We start from the raw sequence: 21797 nt of genomic DNA, 5'->3' as shown, positions 1-21797 counted from the left end.
ATCCTGCCTGCCAGGAATGGCACTGTCTCTTCCACCAAATCCTCTCGCCTCCCCCAGCTTCGTGCAGACAGTTCCCTGCAGGGAGCCCCAGCGGACACGGGGGATGCAGGAGAAGGCAGCTATTCACAGGTACCACCTAATTAAAAGGGAAAGAGCAGGTCCACTTTCTCCTTTTAATGATTTGTGGGGCTGGGGGGAAGCAGCAACTCCCTCTCAGGTCCCTAATTGCCTTGGGCTCGGGTGGGGGGACAGGAATTGTCCTTTCCCTTAGCTGCCAGGGCAGGAACATGAAGAAAAACCTCCCAAGCATCTTTCCAGTCCTACTTTTCTGCTTGCGCGTTCCTGTCCCCCGTCACGGCCGGTGTCGTTGTCCACGCAGCACTCCAGGCGCTCTGCCCCGTCTGGAGCGCGAGGCAGCGCCCGCCCTCCCGCAGGTCGGGAGGAGGATGGTGGGGCCGCGAGGGCTGGTTGGGGTTCCCTCCCCAGGAGAGAGAGGAGAGGGCCCTTGTCGGAGGACGTTCGGGGCTGAGAGCAGGTCCCCCCTGCCCATCCCCAAATGCAGCCACCACTCGGGGTGCGGGGATGTGAGTGGGTGGCCCTGTGGTCCGAGCTGGTCACGCGTGGGGCAGAGCAGGGCAAAGGCTCAAGCAGGTCCTGCCTTTTCTTCTGCCTGATTTGGAGCAATCCCGCCTGCGAAGCAGGGTGGTCCCCATGCGCTGGGAGTGACCCCTGGTCCCCCTTCTTTCTCCTTTCCCCATCACCCCTGGGCTCCTTCTGGTCGTGGCAGCAGCCGCTTTTGGTGGCCCATGGGTGTCCCTGGCCTGTGCTGGTGGCCATTCCTGGCAGCGGGTGTTGTCTCTGCAGCAGCTCGCACCCATCACGCAGGTGCTGCACCCTGGCACGGGGCTGCTGAGCGCCCAGACAGGGGAGCTGGAGGTTGAAGGTGCCTCTCGCGTAGGAAAAGTTGTGCAGAAAGGGCCGGCGGTGCTGCAGCAGCGATGCGGGGCAGCCCCCTGCCCAGCCCCTCGCCCTCCCCGCCCCACGTCTCTCCTAGAGCAGACGCTTGTTTCGGGAGTGATGGCTGCCTGCCCTCGCCCTGGCAGGGCTCCCTGCAGGCCAGGATCGGCTCTCTCCTTGCTCCTCAGGCTGACGTTTGTGCTCGTGTCCTTCCTCCCGACCCTTGCTCTCTGGACCCGTCACAGCAGCCGGGCTGGGTTGGCATCGCACGTACCCCAGGAGCAGTTTTGAGGGGGTCTCCTCCACGAGCCTCCCTCCGCCCACGCTTGCTTTGCCACGAGGTGAGCGTGAGGACGCTTAATCTCAGCACTTTGGTATCCCCAAGCCCAGTTTTATCATCAGGCGTGCACAAATGTGCAGTAGTGCCGGCAGCGCCGGCCAGGCATGTCGGGCTCCTCCAGGCTGCTGCTCTGCCCAGCACGCAGAGGAGCCGCGTGACCAGCTATCAGGGCCTCCCAAACATGGGAAAGTGGGTAACTAGTCACCTTATCTGCTTTTATGGCTTTTGTAAAAGACTTCGCCAAGCCTTGAATAATGCAAGCTCCCTACAAATGTCTTTAGATCACTGATCTAATGATCTAATCACTCGCTCGCTGCACGAGTGTCTCCAGTGGACTGTGATGTGTGAAGGGAGAGGATGGGGGGGATGGTGTGTGGAGGGGGCTGGCGGTTTCCTTGGCATCTTCTGGGTAGCCAAAAGGTTTCTCCTCTTGCTCTTTTAGCAGAAAGGCAGCACTGATGCTGTTTGGGGGCTGCGGCTCCCCCTGCTCCCCACCTCCTGTTGACCTGCACCGGAGCCTGGTCAGAGCAAAGCTGCAGGAGCAGGGTGAAGGAGGTGGGACCAGGTGCGGACAGGAGACGTGGAGGTGGATGCTGAAGGGCTGAGGACTGATTTATTACCAACCGTCCCAGCCAAAGCCTTTCAGCTGGGGCTGCTCGTTGATCTTCATGCCCCCTCTCACCTCTACCACCCTTTGCTGCCCTCCGCTCCTTCTGTGGAGACGGGCTCTGAACTCCTGGGTGACCTGTCTCACAGGGACCTGAGTGGGGAAGACGCTGCCCCTTCCACCTCCGTGCTGTGTCAGTCAGGATGCTCCTGAGACAAGGGGATCTCCCAGCTAAAAGCATCTGCCAAGTCCACGGGCGGTTTTTCCCCTGCTCTCTGCCAGCTCGGTGCATGACCCGGTGCCCAGCGCCCGTGAGAGGCAGGCGCTGCTCTGCTCAGCACCAGTGCGGGCATCATCCCTGCCTTGGCAAGTAGCTGCTGCCCCGGGCGAGATGCCTTCGTTGGAGTCGGGGAAGGGCACTGGGCTAGGAGACAGATGACTATTCGTTTCTAAAAATTCCAGTGAAAAATGAACCCTCCTGGTTGTTGTTCTCATTAAAAAGCCTCAGGACCTTCAGAGCCAGGTGGAGTGGGAAGAGCTAGAAGAGGCGCATCTGTGGCACGAACTACTTGCAAAACCTTGCCCTGGTCTCAGGCAGCAATTCTGCCTGCTTCTGGTGCTGAAGGGCTGCACGCGCTGGGGGCTTGCAGGGACCCCCGACGCAAGGGGCAGCCAGCCAGGCAGGGTGGAGAGAGGGCAGAGGTGGCCAAGCTCCTGCTTTTGCTGGAGGTGAGCTTGAAGAGCCAGGTGCGTTTACAATTTGGGACGTGGATGTACGTGGAGAAGCAGCCTGGGTACCGCGATCCTGGGCCATGCACTGCTCCGTCGGATGGGGCAAGGGCACACGTGGGCTCTGCTGATGAGCAGAGGGAAGCCTGGAGCTACAAGAACTTGGTAGCCTGGGGCTGCTCTCCGTGCCTTGGAGCAGGAGGTTTGCAGAGCAGCCAAGCCTGTGAGCGAGGGCAGGACCAGAACTGGAACTGTGCAAAGAAAATTGGGTGGGAGCCAGATAAAAAAAAGCCTCCTGATACTGGCTGCAGAGTTGTTTTTCACTTTTAATGTTTCCTGGTCCGTGGCGGGTCAGCTGAGCCTGGAAATTTGTTTCCTCAGCGCTCAGTGGTGCAGAGCAAGTGCAGGAGAGCAGGAGAAGGCGTTTTGCTGGGGTCTCGCCAGTGTCGTCAGTGAGGCGCTGGGGGGGGGAACCGGGCAGAGAGTACCTGCGTGGAGACGTGAGTTGTGTGTCTGGGATTTTCCAGTCTGTCCCTTGGATTCGCTTCAGCTTTGCTTCAGGCAGGATGGTGGAATGTGCAATTTAGTCATGTTATTTTCCCATGGTTTAGGGGGGTGATAGCGCTGCAGGATCTGCTGGGTTAGCCTGGACCCCTCTTGAGCTGGCTGAGCGACAGGACGTTCCTCCCTGGCTCGCATCTTCTGGAGCAGAGCTCCAGCGCCAGGTCTCGGCTTCCTGAGGCTGTTCCTTTAAGGCAAACCACAGCCTGGCGGCGTTTGCTCCAGCAGCTGATGATTCCTAACATGTGTTGGCTACATGATCTTCAGTCAGGAAACAGCAGCCCCCCGGGATGTGAAATCATTGCGTGCAGCTCAGGAAGGCCTTCGCTAACCTCCCTGGTATGCTCCCTCAAACATTCGTCTGTCGATTTGAACCGATCGGTTCCTGTGCCGAGATTTTTTTTGGGGAAAAACCTCTTCCCCATCACACCGTACTTCCAAGGCTCAACGGGAAAGTCGGTGCTTCCAGCTGAGGCACTGGGTCAGCTCGCCTTCCTGAGCAGGTCTGCCCCGACCACGTGGAGAACCCACTGGGAGCTCTGTGCCGGGCTCCGTTCTGCCCTCGGCACGGGGAGCACCCTCTGCTGGGGTGCCAGGGACCAACCCTGCTCCCTTGGCCTCCTCTTCGTGGCCCAGCAAAGCCAGGGTGGTTGGCCCCATCCATGGGGCAGCACAACATTGCACCTCGTAGCTGTCGCAGGAACCTGGGAAACAGGAGACTGCCAATGAAGTGCCTTGGCCCCCTGCCCCTCTGTGCCTCAGTTTCCCCCTGTCCAGCGTAGGCTCTCAGAGGAACTTGCGTCCTGCGTGGTTTCCCAAGGGCCTGAGGTCACTGGCAGGAAGATGCCCAGCTTGGACAATGCCCTGGTGTTTGCTCATCCCGGGGAATGCCGCAAATGCTCTGCTGCAGCGAAGTGCCCTGACTGTGGTCAGAGGGAGGAAAGGTTTGGAAGCAGATGAGAGATGCTGTGAGAAAAGACGTAAATAGCAGGAGGGCTCCCAGAGCCCTTGTGATGTAGAAGGGCGGGAGATGTGAGGGCCAGCTCACCCCCCTCCGGCTGATACCGCGTTCCCTGGGTGATGCTCTGACCCGTGGGTGGAGATCAGGGAGCTGGTGCCTGCACACTGTGGATCTGGCCACTGACACGGGGCTGTGGGCTACGTTTGGCTGTGGAGTGGGTCAAGCTCTACACTGGATGTGTGCTGGGACCCCTCCTCACCACCGGTATGGTGTTCGGGGTAGTGGCAGCACAGGGTCCTCATCACCGTCAGCCAGCACCTCTGGGGTGCCATGCAGGGTCCTGGGGAAAAGCAGAGCCTTTGGAAAACTGAACTGGAGATGGATCTGTGGGGACCAGCATGGAGATATGGGAGGGGGCAGGGTGGGCACCTCGTTGGCCGGGGCACCTCCACAAGGCCACCAGAGAGACGCGGTGCTCAAGCAGCACGGCTGCGTACTGACCTTGGCACGGGTCTTACTGGGGTGATTTTCCAGCCAGGGCCGTGCCAGGTCATCGGTGCTTCTCCCTGCCTGTGGAAACCAAAGTGTGGCACGGGGATCAGAGGGGAACGAGAGGGCTGTTGGGAGGCCAGAGTGCAAAGGGGTGGATGCCAACAGCAAAATGCCCAGTGTTGGGGTGCTGGGCCCAGCCCCTGCAGCCAGTTTTAAGCTTTTCAAGAGTCAGTGTTATCCCTTGCCACACATTTCCGAGCAAAGTCACCATCCCTGCATCAGGCACGGGCAGAAAACCCCTGGAGATGGCCGTGGCAGCCCTGCTGCTGCCTGCAGCAGAGAGGGATGATTAAAGCCAGGTCTTTTATGTCCTCCCCTACCCAGAATACCAGTGATTTTACAGCACATTTAACTTGTGGCGAAATGTGGAGGGACCCATCTGCCGCGGGGTGGTCTGCTGGGGGGTACCCTTGGTGCTCCAAAGAGCCAGCAAGTAGCGGGGCTGCTGCGGAGGGTGGTGGGCTGGGAGAAGGATCTGCTGGGTCTGGGGGGGAGAGGGGCAGGAGGACACATTTGGGTTTGCCTTCTGGCGATGTGGCTGTTGCCTCATGACGGGCAGGCTGGGGAGACACGTGGGCAGGATGCGGGCGCCTGTGGTGCTGGGGTCACGGGGGATGTTGCAGATGCCAGGCTGGGTGAGAGGCCAAGGTGGCGGCCGCTTTCGGGAGAAATAAAAGGGAAGGACTGAAGTATTTCAGCCCGGGGCTCGTGGTACCCCTCCGCCCTCCCCGGGGGGACCTTGAGGTGAGGAGCTGGCCGGTCCTGCTGTGGGGTCCCCCCGCCAGCCTGGCTTGGGGGCAAGGATGTGCCAGCGGGACCAGGACGGGGCAACCCAAGCAGACGTGACTCAGCACCCAGACAGCATGACTCAGCACCCAGAAATGCTGTCTGACAGCACCCAAGTGCTGGTGCTGCAGTAACTGATGCTTCAGTAAGTGGGCACCCAGTTTCTCCCTGGCGTTGGCAGTTGCAATCTGCCTGAGACCACCATTGAAACAGCAGAAAATCCCCCAAACAACCCCAAAGGTCTGCACGATGGGAGGGATCTGTCTTTGAGAGGCACGCAGAGAAGCTCTTCTTTCTCAGCTGCATCCAAAATATCCCTGCGGAAGGGGAGCCCCAGTGACGGGACGAGCAGGACGACGCAAGCCTGGCTCAGAGGTGGTCCTGGAGGTCTGCAGGCGTGAGCACCCCCCAGCTCCGGGGGTCCGGCTGGGCCTGGCGGTTTGGGTCAGGCTGTGCCGATGCTCTCAGTAAGACTTGTGGAAGAGTTGTTTTAGGCTTTATGACCAGTCTGACCTGTCTCGCCCCTTCTGCCCTTCCTCCCACATGACCCAAGCACACGGTTTGGCCCAATTCCTTGCCTCAGTTTCCCCATGGCACTGCACCATACACAGCATCCTTTGCTGCCACGCTGCAGTGCCATGTGCAGCGTACAAACCATGGTCCCCGCAATCCATTTAAACGGAGACTTTGCTTTTCAGCCTTGTCCTTTCTGCTGAACTCACCTGGGTCAGCCTCCCACTGCCCAGCTTGGTCCCTTGGCCAGACCTGTGCAGAGCCCTTCAGCCCGACCTCCGCGAGGTGCCAGGACCCTGCCCTCCCGCACACGCAGACACCCTGGTGCGGCCAGACGCAGCGTGCCCTCGCCCTGCGAGGTGCAGAGACCCTCGGCTTTGTTCCTGGGAATTCGGAGAACCGTGCGAGCCATGGGGAGGCTGGGGGGGGACCGGTTTCAGCAAAGCCGTGGTCAGAGCTGACTCAGAACTTCCCACCGCAGGTTTCCTGCTGGCTCAGGGCTTTTTCATGCCTTCCTCCCTCCCCCCTCCCCAGAACTATCCAGCTCCTTCTGAGGATGCTGAGATACATTTACTACCCGCAGAGCTGCGAGAGGCCCCTTCCCCTTGTCGAGGCAGCTCACGGGGGAAGCGTGTGCTCACTGCCTGGTTAGATCGTAGCAGAAACGCTCCTTCTGCGTGAACCTTGCTCGTTCTGGGTTGTGCCCGGCTTTGGCTGCGCGGTGCTGAGGGGCAGCAGGTTTCAGCCCCTCCGCCTGCTCTCAGCCTGCAGTGGAGCTAAAGCAGCCCTTGGGCTGCCCCGCTGCGTGCTGGCCATGGGGAGGACATCAGCCATGAGGACCCAGCGTCTTCCCCCCCCTCCCACACTTGGGCTGGGAGCAGCCCCCAGCCCTTGTCTGCCCATCAGGTCACTCCCTGCCTGCGGCTGGGGCCAGGGTTTGCTTGTCCCTGGTACCAGAGGGCTGCATCAGGCCATCTCCAGAGCTGGGCCAGCTGCTCCAGCCGCACACGTCGCCAGGGGCAGGGCTGAGGCTGGGGGGGTTGGCGGTCACCCCGAAAGGGGCAGGACAGGTTGGCTTGGATGGGCACAAGCTGGCCCTCGCTGCCCAGCAGCTCCCGCTCCCAGAGGCTGTGATGGGGAGCTGGTGTGCGTGGTCTCCCGCGAACCAGCAGGACCTGGGCTGGTTTGGCTCAGCTTCTCCTCCCACACAGCACGGCTCGGCCCCAGGGTCCGTCATTGCACCCCGGGGGAAGATGTCACCGTCCTAGGGCCGCTCCTGCCATCCCTGAGCTGTTAAGCTGGGACACGACGCCTGGCTGCTCCTGGGCTGCAGAGGGTAAACGGCAGCTCCGGGCTGTTTTGACTCATTGCCTGGGTTTTGCAACCTCCTGGCAAAGCAGAGCATCAAAAAAAAAAAAAAAAGATAAAAAAAAAAAAAGATGAAAAAAAAAAAAGATGGGAAAAAAAAAAGAGGAAAAAAAAAAAAGAGGAAAAAGGAGAGGCAGAGCGCAGCCCAGCTGGGGTCCGGGTGCGTCAGCCGTGGGTGTGGGCCAGCCGTGCCTCCTGTCCCCGACCTCCGCGGCCCCGCGTTCCTAGTTCTCCTCCAAGGCCGCTGTCTCTGCTCTTGCTCTCGCAGCGGGACCCGAGACGCGGGGAGAGCCCAGCAGAAGGCATTCGGGCAGCCCCTCCGTGCCCTGCCACCCCCCGCCGCTGCCCAGGGCATCCTGCCGCACAGGATTACACCCGGTCTCCGCACGAAAGGAAGGTCTCTCGTGGTGCAGGGAAGGGTGGATGTAAAGGCGCCTGTTTCGAGGCTCTGCGTCCATGGTGTTAGCCAAACGCGGTGGCAAGCGTGTGCTGGGAGGGGGTCCGTGGGTGGGGACCAAAACGCCCTCAGTCCCTTTTCTTCCAGAGATGGAAAGGCTGCTTCTGTGATGCTCGTGGGCAGCCTGCCTTCCGCGGGGTGGGGGGAGAGGCCCAGATCCCGCCGCCCTGGGGCTCTGGCTGGGCCAGCCTACACCAAACCTTCTTCTCAGGGACTGGCGCGTTTTTAGCTTCCAAGCTTCGAGACCTCCACAAGCAGACCTCCCAGAAGTTGTGCACTGAGCAGCTTTGTCCTCTCTGCCCGTTGGGCGCTGCGGGCTGGCTGGAGACGCCGGGACCCCCCCGCAGCGGTGCCTGGATGGGCTCCCTGGCCGGCACCAGGCAGCTCCGTGATGCCGCCTTCCCTCCTCCCACCTTCCTCGGCTCCCCGCTGCTGCGTCCGTGAGACGGATTGACTCCCCAAGGGGTGAGAAGCAAGTGCGGTGGAAGGAACGGGGAGCATCTGGGTAGCGCTGCTTGACCCTGCGGGAAATGCCCGCCGCCGCCTGGGCCCGCGAGCCAGCTCTGCGCTGCTCTGCCCAGACCGCTTCTCCTCCGGCCCCCCACGTCCCCGTCCTGCTCCGCATCCTGGGGGATCCGCGCTCTGCCACCAGCTGGGGCTGGCCGGCTCCCTGCAGAGCTCAGGCTTGGCAGGGCGGTGCTGGCAGGCGGGCGCCAGCCCGGCGAGGGCTGGGGAAAGGGCCGAGCTTTCTGCTGCAGCCTTTGCCTTTGACGCACGGAGCCCGCTGCTGCCGCCCCTGTGAGCCCCCCACGCCCCGGGGCCTGGGTCTGCTGCTGGAGAGCACCAGGGACGTTTCCTTGATGGTCCTTAGCTGCCCAGGTACGGCTGAGATGTCTCCTCCTGGCACAAGCCCTGGGGTGAAGGACAGTGCTGGGAGAAAAGGGGTACCCCGGGGTACCCGGGCAGCCCCCACAGCTGATGCCCCAGGGAGGAAGCTAGAGGGGAAGCGGTGCCAGGGCCTGGAGAGGAGCATGGCGGAGGGTCTCGGCTGCCTTGGCATTTCTTCCTCCTTTCCCGTCAGGGCCCTGGCCAGCCTCTCCCGGGGCCTCCAGCAGCACCCTGCCCGTGGGTCCAGGAGCCCGCTTAAGCTCAGCCCTGGGCCTTCAGACCCTACCTGAGCTCTGTTCGAGGTGTGCCTCCCTCCGGTTCCACCACAGCCATGCCCCTGCTAGGGGATGGACCTTGTTGATCCAAATCTTGACCTGCAGAACAACTTCATGTGGCCTGACCTCGGACCTGCCTCTCACCATCAAGTTGCCTGATGATGTGACCGCCAGCTTGAATCTAGCTGGCGTCTCTGGGTCTGCCCTGCTCACCCTGCTTGGAGCACAGTAGGACGGGGCCCCGGCTGGTGACGCCCTTGCCCTGCTGGCCATGGCACCTGCCCTGGTGCCGGGTCCCCGAGCGAGCAGCCGGCCCTTGCTGTGGCCCGAGGTCAGAGGGGCTGTTTCCACCTAGGCAGCAGAGAGACAGGTCTGTGTAGGACCTAACCTCCTTCTGACTGCTCCAGGGGTCCCTTGCAGAGCCTGCACGAAGTGCTGCGATGCCGCCTGCCTCCCCTTCCCTGTCCCATGGAGATGGCCTGGCAGTGCCAGGTCCCCGGGGTGCCTCAGGCTTGGGCTGAGGCTTTCGGGAGGGTGTGCGCCCGCGTTGGCTCTGCCCTGCTCGCTGCTGGCTCTGCTCCTCACCTGCACAGAATCATAGAATCATAGAATGATTAAAGTTGGAAAAGACCTGTAAGATCATCGAGTCCAACCATCAACCCAACACCGCCATGCCCACTAAACCATGTCCCTAAGCACCACATCCACACATCTTTTAAATACCTCCAGGGATGGTGACTCAACCACTTCCCTGGGCAGCCTGTTCCAAGGTTGGACCGCTCTTTCAGTAAAGAAATTGTTCCTAATTTCCGTCTGGCCGAGATCGTGCTGGCCGTCCTCACAGCCCGTCCTGACCTGCAGGCCGGTGGTGGGACCTGGAGGTAGCTGAGGGTGAGAGCCAAGGGGTAGTGAAGAGGGAAAGGAGGAGCAGGGAGGCTCTGGGGGACCCAGGGACCTGCTCCCTGCTTTGCTGGTGGGAGTTCGTTAGCTTGGCAGCGGAGGGATGGATGGAGGGGGGAAGACTGTGGCCAGCCCCATAAAGCCCAGACCAGCAAGCTTCCCCGGGAGGGATGTAGAGCCCTAACGCTGCCGACCCGGCAGCACCCCGTGTAACATCACAAGGTGGGACTGCTAGCTCCCGAGACACGTGTGCCCTGGCCAGGAGCATCCCCAGGCTGGGGTGGGGGATGAAGGGCCAGTTTCTGCCTGCAGCTCCTTCTCTGTGTTGGGTTCCCTCAGCCCAACTCTTCGCTCTTCTCCTCTGAGAACCGATCTTCTCGCCCCCTCTAGTGGGACGGTTTTGTGGCCTCCCTGCCTGTGCACACACGCGTGCCCACGTTCCTCCTCTTGCCTCTTGATGTCTTCCTGGAGATCTTCCTCTGCCTGCGCTGGGTCCGGTCCCTGGCCTGGCCACCCCCCTCCTCCCTGCAGCCCTGCTCCCCTCGCTGTTCCCACCGTGCGGTCCGGTACCCACGAGGGAGCAGAGCGTCCTCCAAGAGACAGCCCGAAAGCCTTGGTTTTATCGGAGGCTGGCTTGCGGTGTGGTGGCTCAGCCCCTGCCCCGGGCCCCTGAGGTTTTGTGCACACCGAAGGGTGTGAATTCACGACCTGGGCAGATCTAATCTTCCTGTTTCCAGCCGCAGCCACGTCAGGCGTGTGGCCTCTGCGTGCTGGCACAGCTCTGCCGCGCCTCGCCCGGCACCGCCGCCCCCGGGAGCACCCCAGCGCGGCCGCTTTCATCCCAAGCCAGAGGTCCTGGCACAGCATCTCCCCTTCGAGGAGGTGGAGGCTGCAAAGCCACTCTCCTCCCGGGTGCAGGGACACTGGTTAACCCCTCAAGCAGCTCAGAGAGCCGACCCTGATAACGCAGCACCCTGCGCCGGCTCAGGACCCTCCTGCACCTCCTCCTGCGCCAGCACCTGGCTGAGAGAGACCTGGCGCTGGAACTCCGCCTTGGGCAGCGTGGCGATCTCCAAGTGCGGGAAGCGCGCCTGGAATATGCGGGAGGACAGCTTCAGCCGCTTGAGCACGTCGGAGAAGAGGAACCAGTTGCAGGGCCTGCGAGGACGGCAAGAGCATGGCGGGTTAGGGGCGGGGGGTCCGCAGGCACGCTGCCCACCTCACCGCCTCCCAGCTGCCGGCACGCCGGCCCTCCCCTCGACGCAGCGCTGCCGGTGAGCTCCAGGCACTGTTCTCCACGTGGTCCTCCTCCGCAGGGTCCGGACAGACCACACGTACAGGACCTAGGCTCAGAGACGCGCCCGGGTTTGCTGGGATTGCTGCTTTGCAGGTCACATCTTTTAAAGCGCTCAGAGCAAGACAGGGGCAGCGGTGGGAAAGTTACGCCTTAAAAGGTGCCCCGGCAGCATCCCCACCCAGCAATAAGCCACACCAGAGGCTCCATTTCCCGCCCGGCCATTTCTCCTGGGCGCTGTACGTGCCCCTCTGGATGGGCAGGAATTGGCAGGCACGGAAATTCCCTAAACGGAAAAGTAGCACTTTTGTTGCTGCCGCTTCCAAGTCGCCTCTCTCCCCCCTGCAGTCCAAGCAAGCGCAATAGCCATGGGGTCACAGGAGGTGCAAAAGGGAGGACTGCTCCAGGGCTGTGGCCTGATTTAGCCTTCCCCATGACGGAGGGGAAACCATCTACTCAGGCCCGTCGATGCAAGCTGCTGCTGACCACCGCTGGAGAAAAATGGGGCGAGGAGCAACAGGAGAGGGAGAAGAGAGGGAGGCCCCCTGACAGGCACGGCACAGGGACACCACACGGCAGCAGAACGCGTCTGGCCACGCAGCAGCATTGCACGGGGAGACCCCCGACCACCCCCTCCTGCTCACTGGGGACGGACGGGTCTGTCCCACGCGACGCCGCGGTGCTTCCCCAGCCGTCACACGGCCAGAGCTCTGCAGGAGCACGAGGAGCGGGACCCTGAGAGCTGCACGCCTCCAGACACTGACAGTGTTCCTGCAAGGCCCTGCCTTCAACCCAGTATCTCTAATCCTAACTTGAGGGAAAATAGCCACCTAAGATACACAAGCTGCTCTTAACCTCAAGGAGCTGAAATGACTGACGTGCTGCTGTCTGTGAACGGGATGCCGGGGCTGTGACCACCCATGGTACGGAACAGCAGGCACCAGACAGCCGACAAAAACAACTATCTTTTTGGCTTTATCTATGCTGCTTCTCGGTTTTGTTTTAAAACAGTGTCTTTCCTTGCTTGGTTCCCCCATATATAGGTCTCCCTCACCTATAGTCCCTCAGGCTTTCTCCTCTTTTCATTAACTCCGGGGGAGTTAACTTTAATTAACTTTTCATTAACTGATGTAGGGCATCAGTCCGTCCCCGGGCTGGCACTTGGCCTTGACCCAGGAGGATGAGTTGGGAGATGACGAAGAGCTGTCGGAAGAGCAAGACACGGTCACCTACACCATCTGGGTGTACCCCAGGCTGCCGAGCCTCCGCCAGGACCCACAGTTTCTGCAGCGATTTTTTTGGCAGTTTTTTCCTACTTGGTTTGTGCATTGGCTGGTGCTCGCTCAGTTAGCGCACATTCGCTTTGTGCACATGCAGTTTGTGCACATGCGGTTTGTGCACATTCGGTTTGTGCACGTTCACTTTGTGCAGCAGTTTGTGCATGTCCAGGCTGTGCAGCAGGTTGCTGCACGTTTAGTTTGAGCAGCAGGTTTGCGCAGCACAACTGTGCCTATTCAGTTTGTGCAGCGGGTTCTTGCAACACTTTTGTGCAGCACATTTGTGCACATTCAGTTTGTGCAGCAGCTTTGTGCATATCCAGTTAGAATAACGTATCCAGTTAGAGTAGCATCTGGGGGACATTGGAAGGTCCCCCAAACACCAGCCCCCCCGTCCCGAAGGCATCGGGAGGGGGCCGAGGGGACCCAGCCGTGGCGGGTGTTGAGCTCATTGTGTTCCTGAAGTGGCTCGGGGCGTGAATAGATGCCGGTGGTGTCTGAACCTGCCTTCAACAGGAAGCGCTCTCTCAAACCAGTTTGGCTTGGATTAGTTTTATTACGTATGAATCTCTCCAGGGTAGGTCTCCCCAGGCACCGGGCCACTGGGCCACGCAGAGCACGGCGTGGGGCTTTGCTGCAGCAGAACAGCTGTGTTGGTGCAAACACCCTTCACCTGCTCAGGTGAGGGAAACAACGTGGGGAAGGGGAAAAAACCCCACCCGCCTTGTACTTCACGCGATAAACCTTCTGTGGGAGCCGGGGGAATCTCTGCGGCCTCCCCTGCGCCGGCAGGGCCGTTTCTCAGCCGCGGTGCCGCCCTCCCGCACGGCCCCGCCTCCAGCTGGAAGGCTGCTCCGCCGCGTTGCTAACGCCCCATGCGTTGCGGCTGCCGGGGGCTCCTTCGCCTGCCCGCACAGTCCCGCGAAGGACCCGCGGGGCCAGGGAATACCCGATGCCATTGCCCCAGCGCCCTGTTTGACCTGGCGTTTGGGGTGTTTGCACCCCAAAACAGAGCGGGTACAGGAGGGGCAGCCGGAGGCACTGCCTTCGGGGTTCTGCCTGCACGTTGAGTTCGGCTGCCCGAGGGGAGGGGAGAGGGGAGGGGGAGAGGGAGAGGGGAGGGGAGGGGGAAAGGGGAAAGGGAGAGCGGAGAGGGAGAAGGACAGGAAGAGGGAGAGGAGCGGAGGAAGAGTAGAGGAAGAGGAGGAGAAGGAGACAAGAGGAAGAGGAGCGGAGGAGGAGAGGAAAGGGAGAGGAGGAGGAGGAGGAGGAGGAGAGGAAGCGGGGCCGGGCCGGGCCGGGGAGCCAGAAGCCAAACCCGCTAGGAGGAGCCGCCTCTCCCCGCCGGGCTCCCGAGCAGCCTGGGGGGACCCCGCGCCCCGGCCAAGGTCACCCCGCTGAGTGACACGCCGGGCGGGGAGGCGGTGCTGCGGGAGGGGCGGCCCCGGCCCCCCCGCGCCATCCCCGGGGCGGCTCCGGCGGCGGGAGCGTCCCGGTGCCCCGCGGCGGAGCTGCCGCCGCTCCGGCCCCGCAGATGTTGCCCGTCCTCTCCCTCCTCCTCCTCCTCCTCGCCTGCCCCGGCAGCTCGGCAGCCGGCCTGGGGATCACAGGCAAGTCTCCGCCACCGGGGGGGGGGTGTGTGGGGGTATCCGGGACCCCCGGGCTCTGTGCTCCCGGGACCGCCATCCCGCGTGGGGTGGTGGGTCACGCTCCGGGGGTGCCCGTGGATCTAGCAGGGTGAGTTTTGGGGTGTTTTGCTGAGTTGTGAAGAGTTGGGAGTTGCAGCGGGGCGAGCCGGAGCTCGGCGGCGGGGGCTGCGCCTCGCCGGGCTTCTCCCCGGGCTCTGGGGGTGCGGGAAATTCTCCTTTTATAAGCAGCAAAGGCAAGTCCCAGACTCGGGCACCCCTTATCCCCGTCTTTTCCCCGGCCAAAAGCTTTTAAAGGAAGATCGGGAAGCAGCTTGCAGGCTTTCCTGTCCTAGTTCTATTTCTTGGCAGTGACCCGACGGGAAAGCGCTTGTGTACGGTGAGGGCTCCTTTGGCTCCGTCACCCCTGGGTCTGTGCCCCCGGTAGAGTGGGAGGGAGGAAAAGGGCTCCCCGAGTGGGAGCTGGGAGCAGTCGGCTCTCACAGCCGTCCCCGGGTATGAGCTGACCGTTACGGCAAACAAGTGCATTTTGCAGGCGAGAGATATGAAGGGAACTCGTACGCAACCGTCGGGACCGTCTGCTCTTCCCTCTCGCTGCTTAAAGCCAGAAATATTTAAGTCCCCAGCGCTGCTGTTTGCAGAGCGGCTGAGCCGGGGAGGGTTTTTGCAGCCACCTCCCAGGTGGGTGAAGTTGAATCTTGGTAGCTGTTGAGTAACATCCGATTTCTTTTTCAGCCCGCACGCTTTCTCCATGCTACTCGGCTGACCTCAGGCCAGCGTCAGGGAGACTTGTCTCGGCCGTGGGCTGCACTGTGCTTTTGACGATACCACCGCTGAAGGCCAGCAAAGTTGTCTTCTGGGAATACAAAACTGGCCCGCAGGAAGGAGTCATCGTCAATTATGCTTTCGATAGACCCGCCAACACGTCTCGCCCCTATGAGAATCGCACGAGGTTCAATGAAACGGACTTCTCATTGCAGATTGTGCTGCAGCGGGGAGACGACCGGCTGTACCGGTTCAGGTCCGAGTCGGAGGCCACGGGCTGGTTCCAGCTGCGCGTTGTCGGTGAGTGATGAGATAGCAAACCCTCCGCCGCAGCTGGAGAGCTTGAATCGCTGCGGGGGAAGGTGCTCCGGGTCTGGCATCTGGGGACCTGTGAGTCTGAGTGCTGACAGTCGCTCCATCTCTCCCAGAACCGCTGTCCGAGCCAGAAATAGTGGGCAACTCATCAGTGAAGGAAGGAGGCAACACCAAACTGGTTTGCAACGTGCTGGAAGGGAAGGCAGACTTGTACTGGTGGAAGAAAAACGGGGAGCTGCTGCTGGGAAGCGACCACATCCAGTTTGTTGACAATACTACCCTGTGCATCGTTAAAGCGTCGATGAACGACAGCGGCTACTACGCTTGCGTGGTCCGCAACGCAGTCAGCCAGAATGAAACCTCCTTCCTGCTCCACGTCCAAAGTAAGTGGGGATTTCTTCCTGATGCCCAGGAAGAGAAACAGGGGAAATAGCCCAAAAACCCATATCCTCTCACTTGGTGCCTCCGTGTCCCTGCGCCGAGCGTAACTGCCCGGCGGCAGGAGGGTGGGGGTGGGGGGTTGAATTCGGTCTGGCTGCAGAGATTGTGGATCCTCTCCTTTGCAGACGCTGCGAACATGGTGTTGCCCGTGATCCTGGCATGCGTTCTCGTCGGCTTGCTCGCAGGTGAGTGCTGGGGCTGGCTCTTTACCCTGGCTTTTTGGCCGGCTGCTGCATCGCTGGTGGGTGCTACAGCAGGTGCTGCATGCGAGCGGGTCTGTGCTGGTCTGTGGCACGTCCGTGCTGGGAGCTGGTTTCCCACCCAGGCATCCCGTGGGCAGGGGCTGGGGCTCTGTCACAGCGCGTCCCCAGTCCGAGGAGTTAATTTTGTCCTCCGTCGCCTTCCCTCGCCTCCCTGCTCCCAGACACGGGGGGGAAGGTTGTCATGAAAACGCCTCCTGCCTGCCCGGAACAGGCATGAGATTATTCTTTACTTCTTTATCTGGGTCAACCCCCCCAGAGTCCCATGTTGCACACCCCTTCTAGGGTGAGAGCACTGAGCCCCCTCCCCCCCATCTGCTGAGGTTTTCTGCCCACAGAAGGGAAACGTGCTTCCTTACTCAGTGGTCTTGCTTTTCCTCCTTTTTTGGAGCTGGAGAGCGTTTTTTCCGGCCTATCCCCAGTCCCTGGCAAAATGGGGATTTTAGTTCTCAGATTGCCAACTGCAAACTTGGAGGGAAAAAGAAAAAAAGAAATGCCCAAGTCTGGACCCGCGAAGATGATCTGGCAGTTTAAAAGAGAAGTAGGAGGTTCTCCCTAGGGGATTTATATGTATGTTTTGCAACGGCACAAAGTTTTCCTGTGAAAAGCCTCCAGGCGCTGGGGAGGTGCTGGAAAAGCTCATCGGTGTGCTCCTGCTCTCGGCGTCCCCGTGACGCCCCCTTGTCCCTGCTCACACGTGGCCAGAGCTGGTGGCCGGCTCTGCTCCCCGGCCATCGGCTGGGCTGGGGCGATCGGTAGCTGTGGGGCAGCGTGGAGACGGGCAGGGGTGGTTTCCTCCAGACCCCAAACACCGACCCTGCGTCAGGGAGCGCTGACGGGCGCTCCCGGCTCGAGGTTTCCCGGCCGAGCGTTGCCACGCTTTGTCTAGCGCCATCCCTAGAGTGATTAATGGAGATGATGACTGGTTTGTCCCCAGGTGTCTTCGTCTGGTGCCGGAGAAGGGACCGCCCGTGTCACCACGGCTGTAGGTAAGGTGCCCTCAGCCCCTCTCTTGGGGTGGCCCTGCTCCTCCAGCCGTAGCTGCAGCCCAGATGTATCGTTGGCTGGAACTGAGCGAGCCGGACACGTGGGAGGGCTCGGGGTCCTTTGCCACCCTCTCCTTGCAGATGTAGGAGGCAGCCGAGGGGTTGCTCTCCCCACTCCGGGGGCTCAAAGGATTTGCTGTCCCCCCTGTTTAGTCCCCACTGGGATTTGCTCTGGAAATATTCATGATTCCCCCACCTATAGCCTGGTGCTGCTGGTTCTCTCCGGCAAAGCAGGCGCCAGGCAGCGGGGGTTGCAGGCTCACCGGCAGCGGGGAACCTCGGAGTTCCTCCTGGCCCGTCACCCATTTGCTCCATCCCTGTTCTCCCTCTATGCTGGCTTTTTAATTCCCGTTACACATTTTCTGAAGCCAGCTGTACTGGGGTAATAAGTGGTGGTCCTCTCCCAATTCCTCCCGTTGCAAAAGCAGGCAAAAACTCACGCTATGTGTTTTGGGAGGGCAGAAACGCTCAGCTTCTCCAAAGCACGTCTGTGGCTCAGATAGGGCCAAACTCGGGTTTCCAGTAATGCGATTCAGATCGGCATAAACCAAGCTGCAGCAGCCTCCGGGGTGGAGCAGAGGCAGAGGATGTGCAGACCCACTCTGAAACATGGTCCTTAATGGGTGTTTTTTTTTTTTTAATTCTCCAAAGGGCTCCAGAGGTTTCTGGGAAGTGAATGATTCTCAAAATCTTCTCGGAGCTTGCTCACTCTATGTGACCACAAAAAACTTGGGCTTTTAACTGAAGCTTCCTGGAGGGTGAGGACAGGGATGTGGTCCCCTAAGGATAGAAAACCCCATCCCATGTTGCGCCAGTCGAAAATAAGAGAGCTCTCCGTTGTCTTGTGCAGCCAGGTCCCAGATAACTCCTCCCAGAGATAAGCTGGCCGAGGTAGCTCGTGGAATTTGGAGTAGAGCACAAGTCCAGACCTTCTCAGCATTGCCACCGCCAGCACCCAACACCCTGCAGCTGCCTGAGGCCTCGGAGGGGGTCTGAGGGAGACGGAGGATGCACGCCCAGGAGATGGCTTAGATGGAGACCTCTCTTCTCCTTGCAGGTAGAGAGCCTTGAGCGGCTGCGCTCTTGCTGCCTTCCCCTGATGGTGCTGGTGGTGGATGCTGCCTGGGGAGCGCCGGACGTCCGATGCTGTCCCCGCCTCTTCTGGGCTCACCTCTGAATTGCTCGAGCTGCTGAACCCCACAGATATTTGTAAAACACTGGCTTGGACTATTTCGATGTCGTCCTGCCCTTCCCCAGGGCCCCCTGCACATCCCTGGGAGAGAGGTGGGCATGGCCGTGCCCAGAGACCCGGCTGCTGCGGTGCTCCAGACCTCCTTACCTCTCCTGGCTTCCCCCAGAGGCCGGGTGGGGTAAGTGCTTGCGGGTGGGCTGGAAAGAGCCACCATCCCCGTGGACAAACACCCGGTCCTGGGGCTGCTGGGGAGGGCCGCGGTGCCAGCCCCTGCCTCCCCAGGGCTTGAGCCCCTCACCGTGGCCTCCCGGTGTGCTGCTGTGCCTGGTCCTTGCGGGGGTGGCTCAGGGGCTGAGACCATGGGCGTTCTGCTCGGTTTGGCCCTTGGAGCGGGGAGAAAGGGCAGGATTTTGCTGTCGTGTGCACTGGGGAGTCCAGGAGGTGAGTGGAGCCAGTGGAAGGCGGCAGGGCATGGAGGAGCAGCAAGGTAGTTTTGTTTTAGAAAGCAAACCCCAAAGAAGTCCCTGTGGCCGGCTGCGTTAGAGCAGCGACGCAGCCTGGCATGGGAGACCTAGGGATGCTCCCGAGCCCATCTCTCTCCTGCAGCCTTGGGCTCCGGCGGGATCTGGGGACGTCCCCTCCTCTTCCACGCACTAGCAGTACGTGTGCCGATGCAGCTTGTCCTTCCCTTCCGCCGCTCCTGCGGGCGATGGTAGCTTGGTCTGGTTTGGGTTGGTCTGGCCAGGGCAGCCCCGCTTGCAGCCCCGACTCCTGGTGCCGCCCTGCCCCATGCCGCTTCTGCAGAGCACTTCTGGGCTTTGCTCCTGGAGGGCTCGTTGCTCGTTCTTAGAGGTGGAATTACTTAGCCTGGAGGCACAACTGGCATCTTCTCCCTGGAGAAAACTGGGTGCTCTCCCAGGAGTGCTGGACCTCACAAAGTGCCTTGCTGATCGTCAGGCCGGGGCGTTTGCACCCGTCTTTCGTTCTGATGGGGGCAGCCCCAGGTCCAGCACCCTGTGTGAGCCGGTCCCCAGCACCTCTGCGGGGACAGGCGTTTTGGGTGCCCTGGTCTAGCTAACGGCTGGTCACTTCTCTCCCAGAGCAGCTGCTGGCTTGGGGACCTCTCCTTGCTCCGAGCCACAGTCGGCAAACGGAGAGCGGTACGGGCGGGCGTTCCTGGTGCTTGGCTCTTGCCTGGAGACCTGCTTCTGCAGCAAAGGGCGTTCCTGGCCAGGGGAGCGCGGGTTTCCCTCTCCTCGGAGTTCTCCCTTCTTACGGAGAACAGAAGTGCACCATGTCGTATCCCAGGGCGCGAGCAGTCGCTAAGCTGTCCTACGCCTCTTTCCAGGGCAAATAGGAGAATGGCGGGGGAGCGAACTGGTGTGTGCCTTGACCGTCTGGGACGCTGCCGGCTCTGCCGCGGCTCTGGCAGGCGGTGCAGCGAAGCTCTGTCCCGGGGAGATAACCGGGATGGAGAGGGGCCGGCAGCGAAGGGCCATCCCTCAGCCTGGGATTTCATGTTGCAGGGAAAGCATTGAAGGAAGCGGAGCAGTTTGGGTGGAGTAAACTGGATTTCAGCCTCAGTTTGAAGCTGCGGTGCAGGCTGTCGAGTTCCCTGTTGCACTTGCAGGTGTAAAACAAATGCAGCCACGTTTTACAAAAAATACTTTTCTAGACTTTTTGGAGAGTTGTCTGTAAATCATTTTGGAGATGTTGTGTGTTTTTTAGTGTCTGTTGCTACTAATAAAAGTGCGTGCGTGATCCCAGTTGATATTGTCGTGATCTTCAGGGGTGGGAAGTAACCCCTCGGGGGTATCTGAAGTCTGCGGTAGCGGAGGGGCGTGCTCCCCGCTGCCGGACCCTGCGCGGGCTTCAGGCTTCGGTGGTCGTTTGCTGGTGGTAGACCTTGGAGATGCTGGGTTTACCCCTGATGTCCAGCTCTGCGGGAAGAGCCGCTGCGCTCGGGGAGGTCATTTTGTGTGTTTATAAGTAAGTTTTTGTAAGTAAGGTTGCAGATGACACCAAGCTGGGCGGAAGTGTTGATCTGCTGGAGGGCGGGAAGGCTCTGCAGAGGGACCTGGACAGGCTGGATCGATGGCCGAGGCCAATGTAGGAGGTTCAACAAGGCCAAGTGCCGGGTCCTGCACTTGGGCCACAACAACCCCAGGCAACGCTGCAGGCTTGGGGCAGAGTGGCTGGAAAGGACCAGAGGAAAAGGACCTGGGGGTGCTGGTCGACAGCGGCTGAACACGAGCCGGCAGTGTGCCCAGGTGGCCAAGAAGGCCAGCGGCATCCTGGCCTGTATCAGAACTGGTGTGGCCAGCAGGAGCAGGGAGGTGATCGTGCCCCTGTACTGGGCACTGGTGAGGCCGCACCTCGAATCCTGTGTTCAGTTCTGGGCCCCTCACCACAAGAAGGACATGGAGGTGCTGGACCGTGTCCAGAGGAGGGCAACGAAGCTGGTGAAGGGCCTGGAGCACAAGTCTGATGGGGAGCGGCTGAGGGAACTGGGGGTGTTTAGCCTGGAGAAGAGGAGGCTGAGGGGAAACCTCATCGCGCTCTACAACTACCTGAAAGGAGGTTGTAGCGAGGTGGGGGTCGGTCTCTTCTCCCAAGTAACAGCGATAGGACGAGAGGAAATGGCCTCAAGTTGCGCCAAGGGAGGTTTAGACTGGACATTAGGAGAAATTTCTTTACTGAAAGAGTGGTCAGGCCTTGGAACAGGCTGCCCGGGGAAGTGGTGGAGTCACCATCCCTGGAGGTATTTAAAAGACGTGTAGATGTGGTGCTTAGGGACATGGTGTAGTGGGCACGGTGGTGTTGGGTTGACGGTTGGACTCGATGATCTTAGAGGTCTTTTCCAACCTTAACGATTCTATGATTCTGTGATTGCTACCGCTGTGGGGGCTTCTGCATCCCCGTCCCCTCCCTCGCCCGGGCAGCCTGGCTCCTCCTGCGGCGGTCACAGCTTGGGGGACTGAGCTGGGGTTAAAGCCAACCCGACAACCTTGCTCCGAAGCCGGGTGAGGGTATTTTTAACCTGTATCAGTTCCCTGAGTCACTGGGACCTGGCAAGCGGCCGCCCTGGCACAGCCCGTAGTCCCAGGGGTAGCTGGACTTGTGAGAAGGTGCCACCCAAGTGAGCCAGCGTGGGGGATGCCTCTGGGGTTCACCCTGCGGGTGCTTTTCAGGGGAGGTTTTAGCTTCGAGGTCTGTCTGGTGGCCTTTGCATGCAGGTTTATGCATAGTAGCTGTGTTTCTAATCAGAAGAGCCTCCTCTAGGCTGTAGGAAATACCTTTGTGTGTTGTAACAACTAAATCTGGTGGGGAAAAATAGCCTTTGGGAAAGGCAGAAAGCGTGTGCAGAGCTTAAATGTGCCCTGAGGAAATAGGTCCCGGTGTTTGTATACTGGAGCGTGTCAGATGCGCTGGGCTGTACCTGTGGAAGAGGCGTTGCCAGCATCCATCTCCTCCGCATCCTCGTGCTTGTGCCTTCGTGTCCTTCCTCCCTCGTGTGTCTCTTCCCTCTCCCTGGGAAGCCTTGGAGCTTAACGCGCCGTACACCTCATTAGCAAAGCTGTTAGCAAAAGGCTGCGAAATTCAATCGTTTTGCTGTAGCGGCGTGGACAAAACCTGACCAACACCTGTCCCAAGCAGCAGAAGAGTT

The 21797-nt window shown here is 60.6% G+C and overlaps 1 protein-coding gene across 1 annotated transcript; it reads left to right on the top strand.

The window, feature by feature from the left end:
- The first annotated feature begins 16 nt into the window (after positions 1–16).
- Positions 17–19896, top strand: LOC142087923 (uncharacterized). Its single transcript, XM_075162708.1, has 9 exons — positions 17–129; positions 1740–1862; positions 2187–2320; positions 2945–3133; positions 14847–15176; positions 15305–15574; positions 15758–15817; positions 16830–16881; positions 17996–19896. Exons 1-9 carry the CDS (start codon positions 17–19, stop codon positions 17997–17999), a joined length of 1275 nt encoding a protein of 424 aa, XP_075018809.1. The 3' UTR covers positions 18000–19896.
- The last annotated feature ends 1901 nt before the right edge of the window (positions 19897–21797 follow it).

Source organism: Calonectris borealis, chromosome 13 (assembly GCF_964195595.1).
Source record: "Calonectris borealis chromosome 13, bCalBor7.hap1.2, whole genome shotgun sequence".
Classification (NCBI taxonomy): Eukaryota; Metazoa; Chordata; class Aves; order Procellariiformes; family Procellariidae; genus Calonectris; species Calonectris borealis.
The sequence above is the reverse complement of the archived record's forward strand: the minus strand, read 5'-3'. Positions and strand labels throughout refer to the sequence as shown.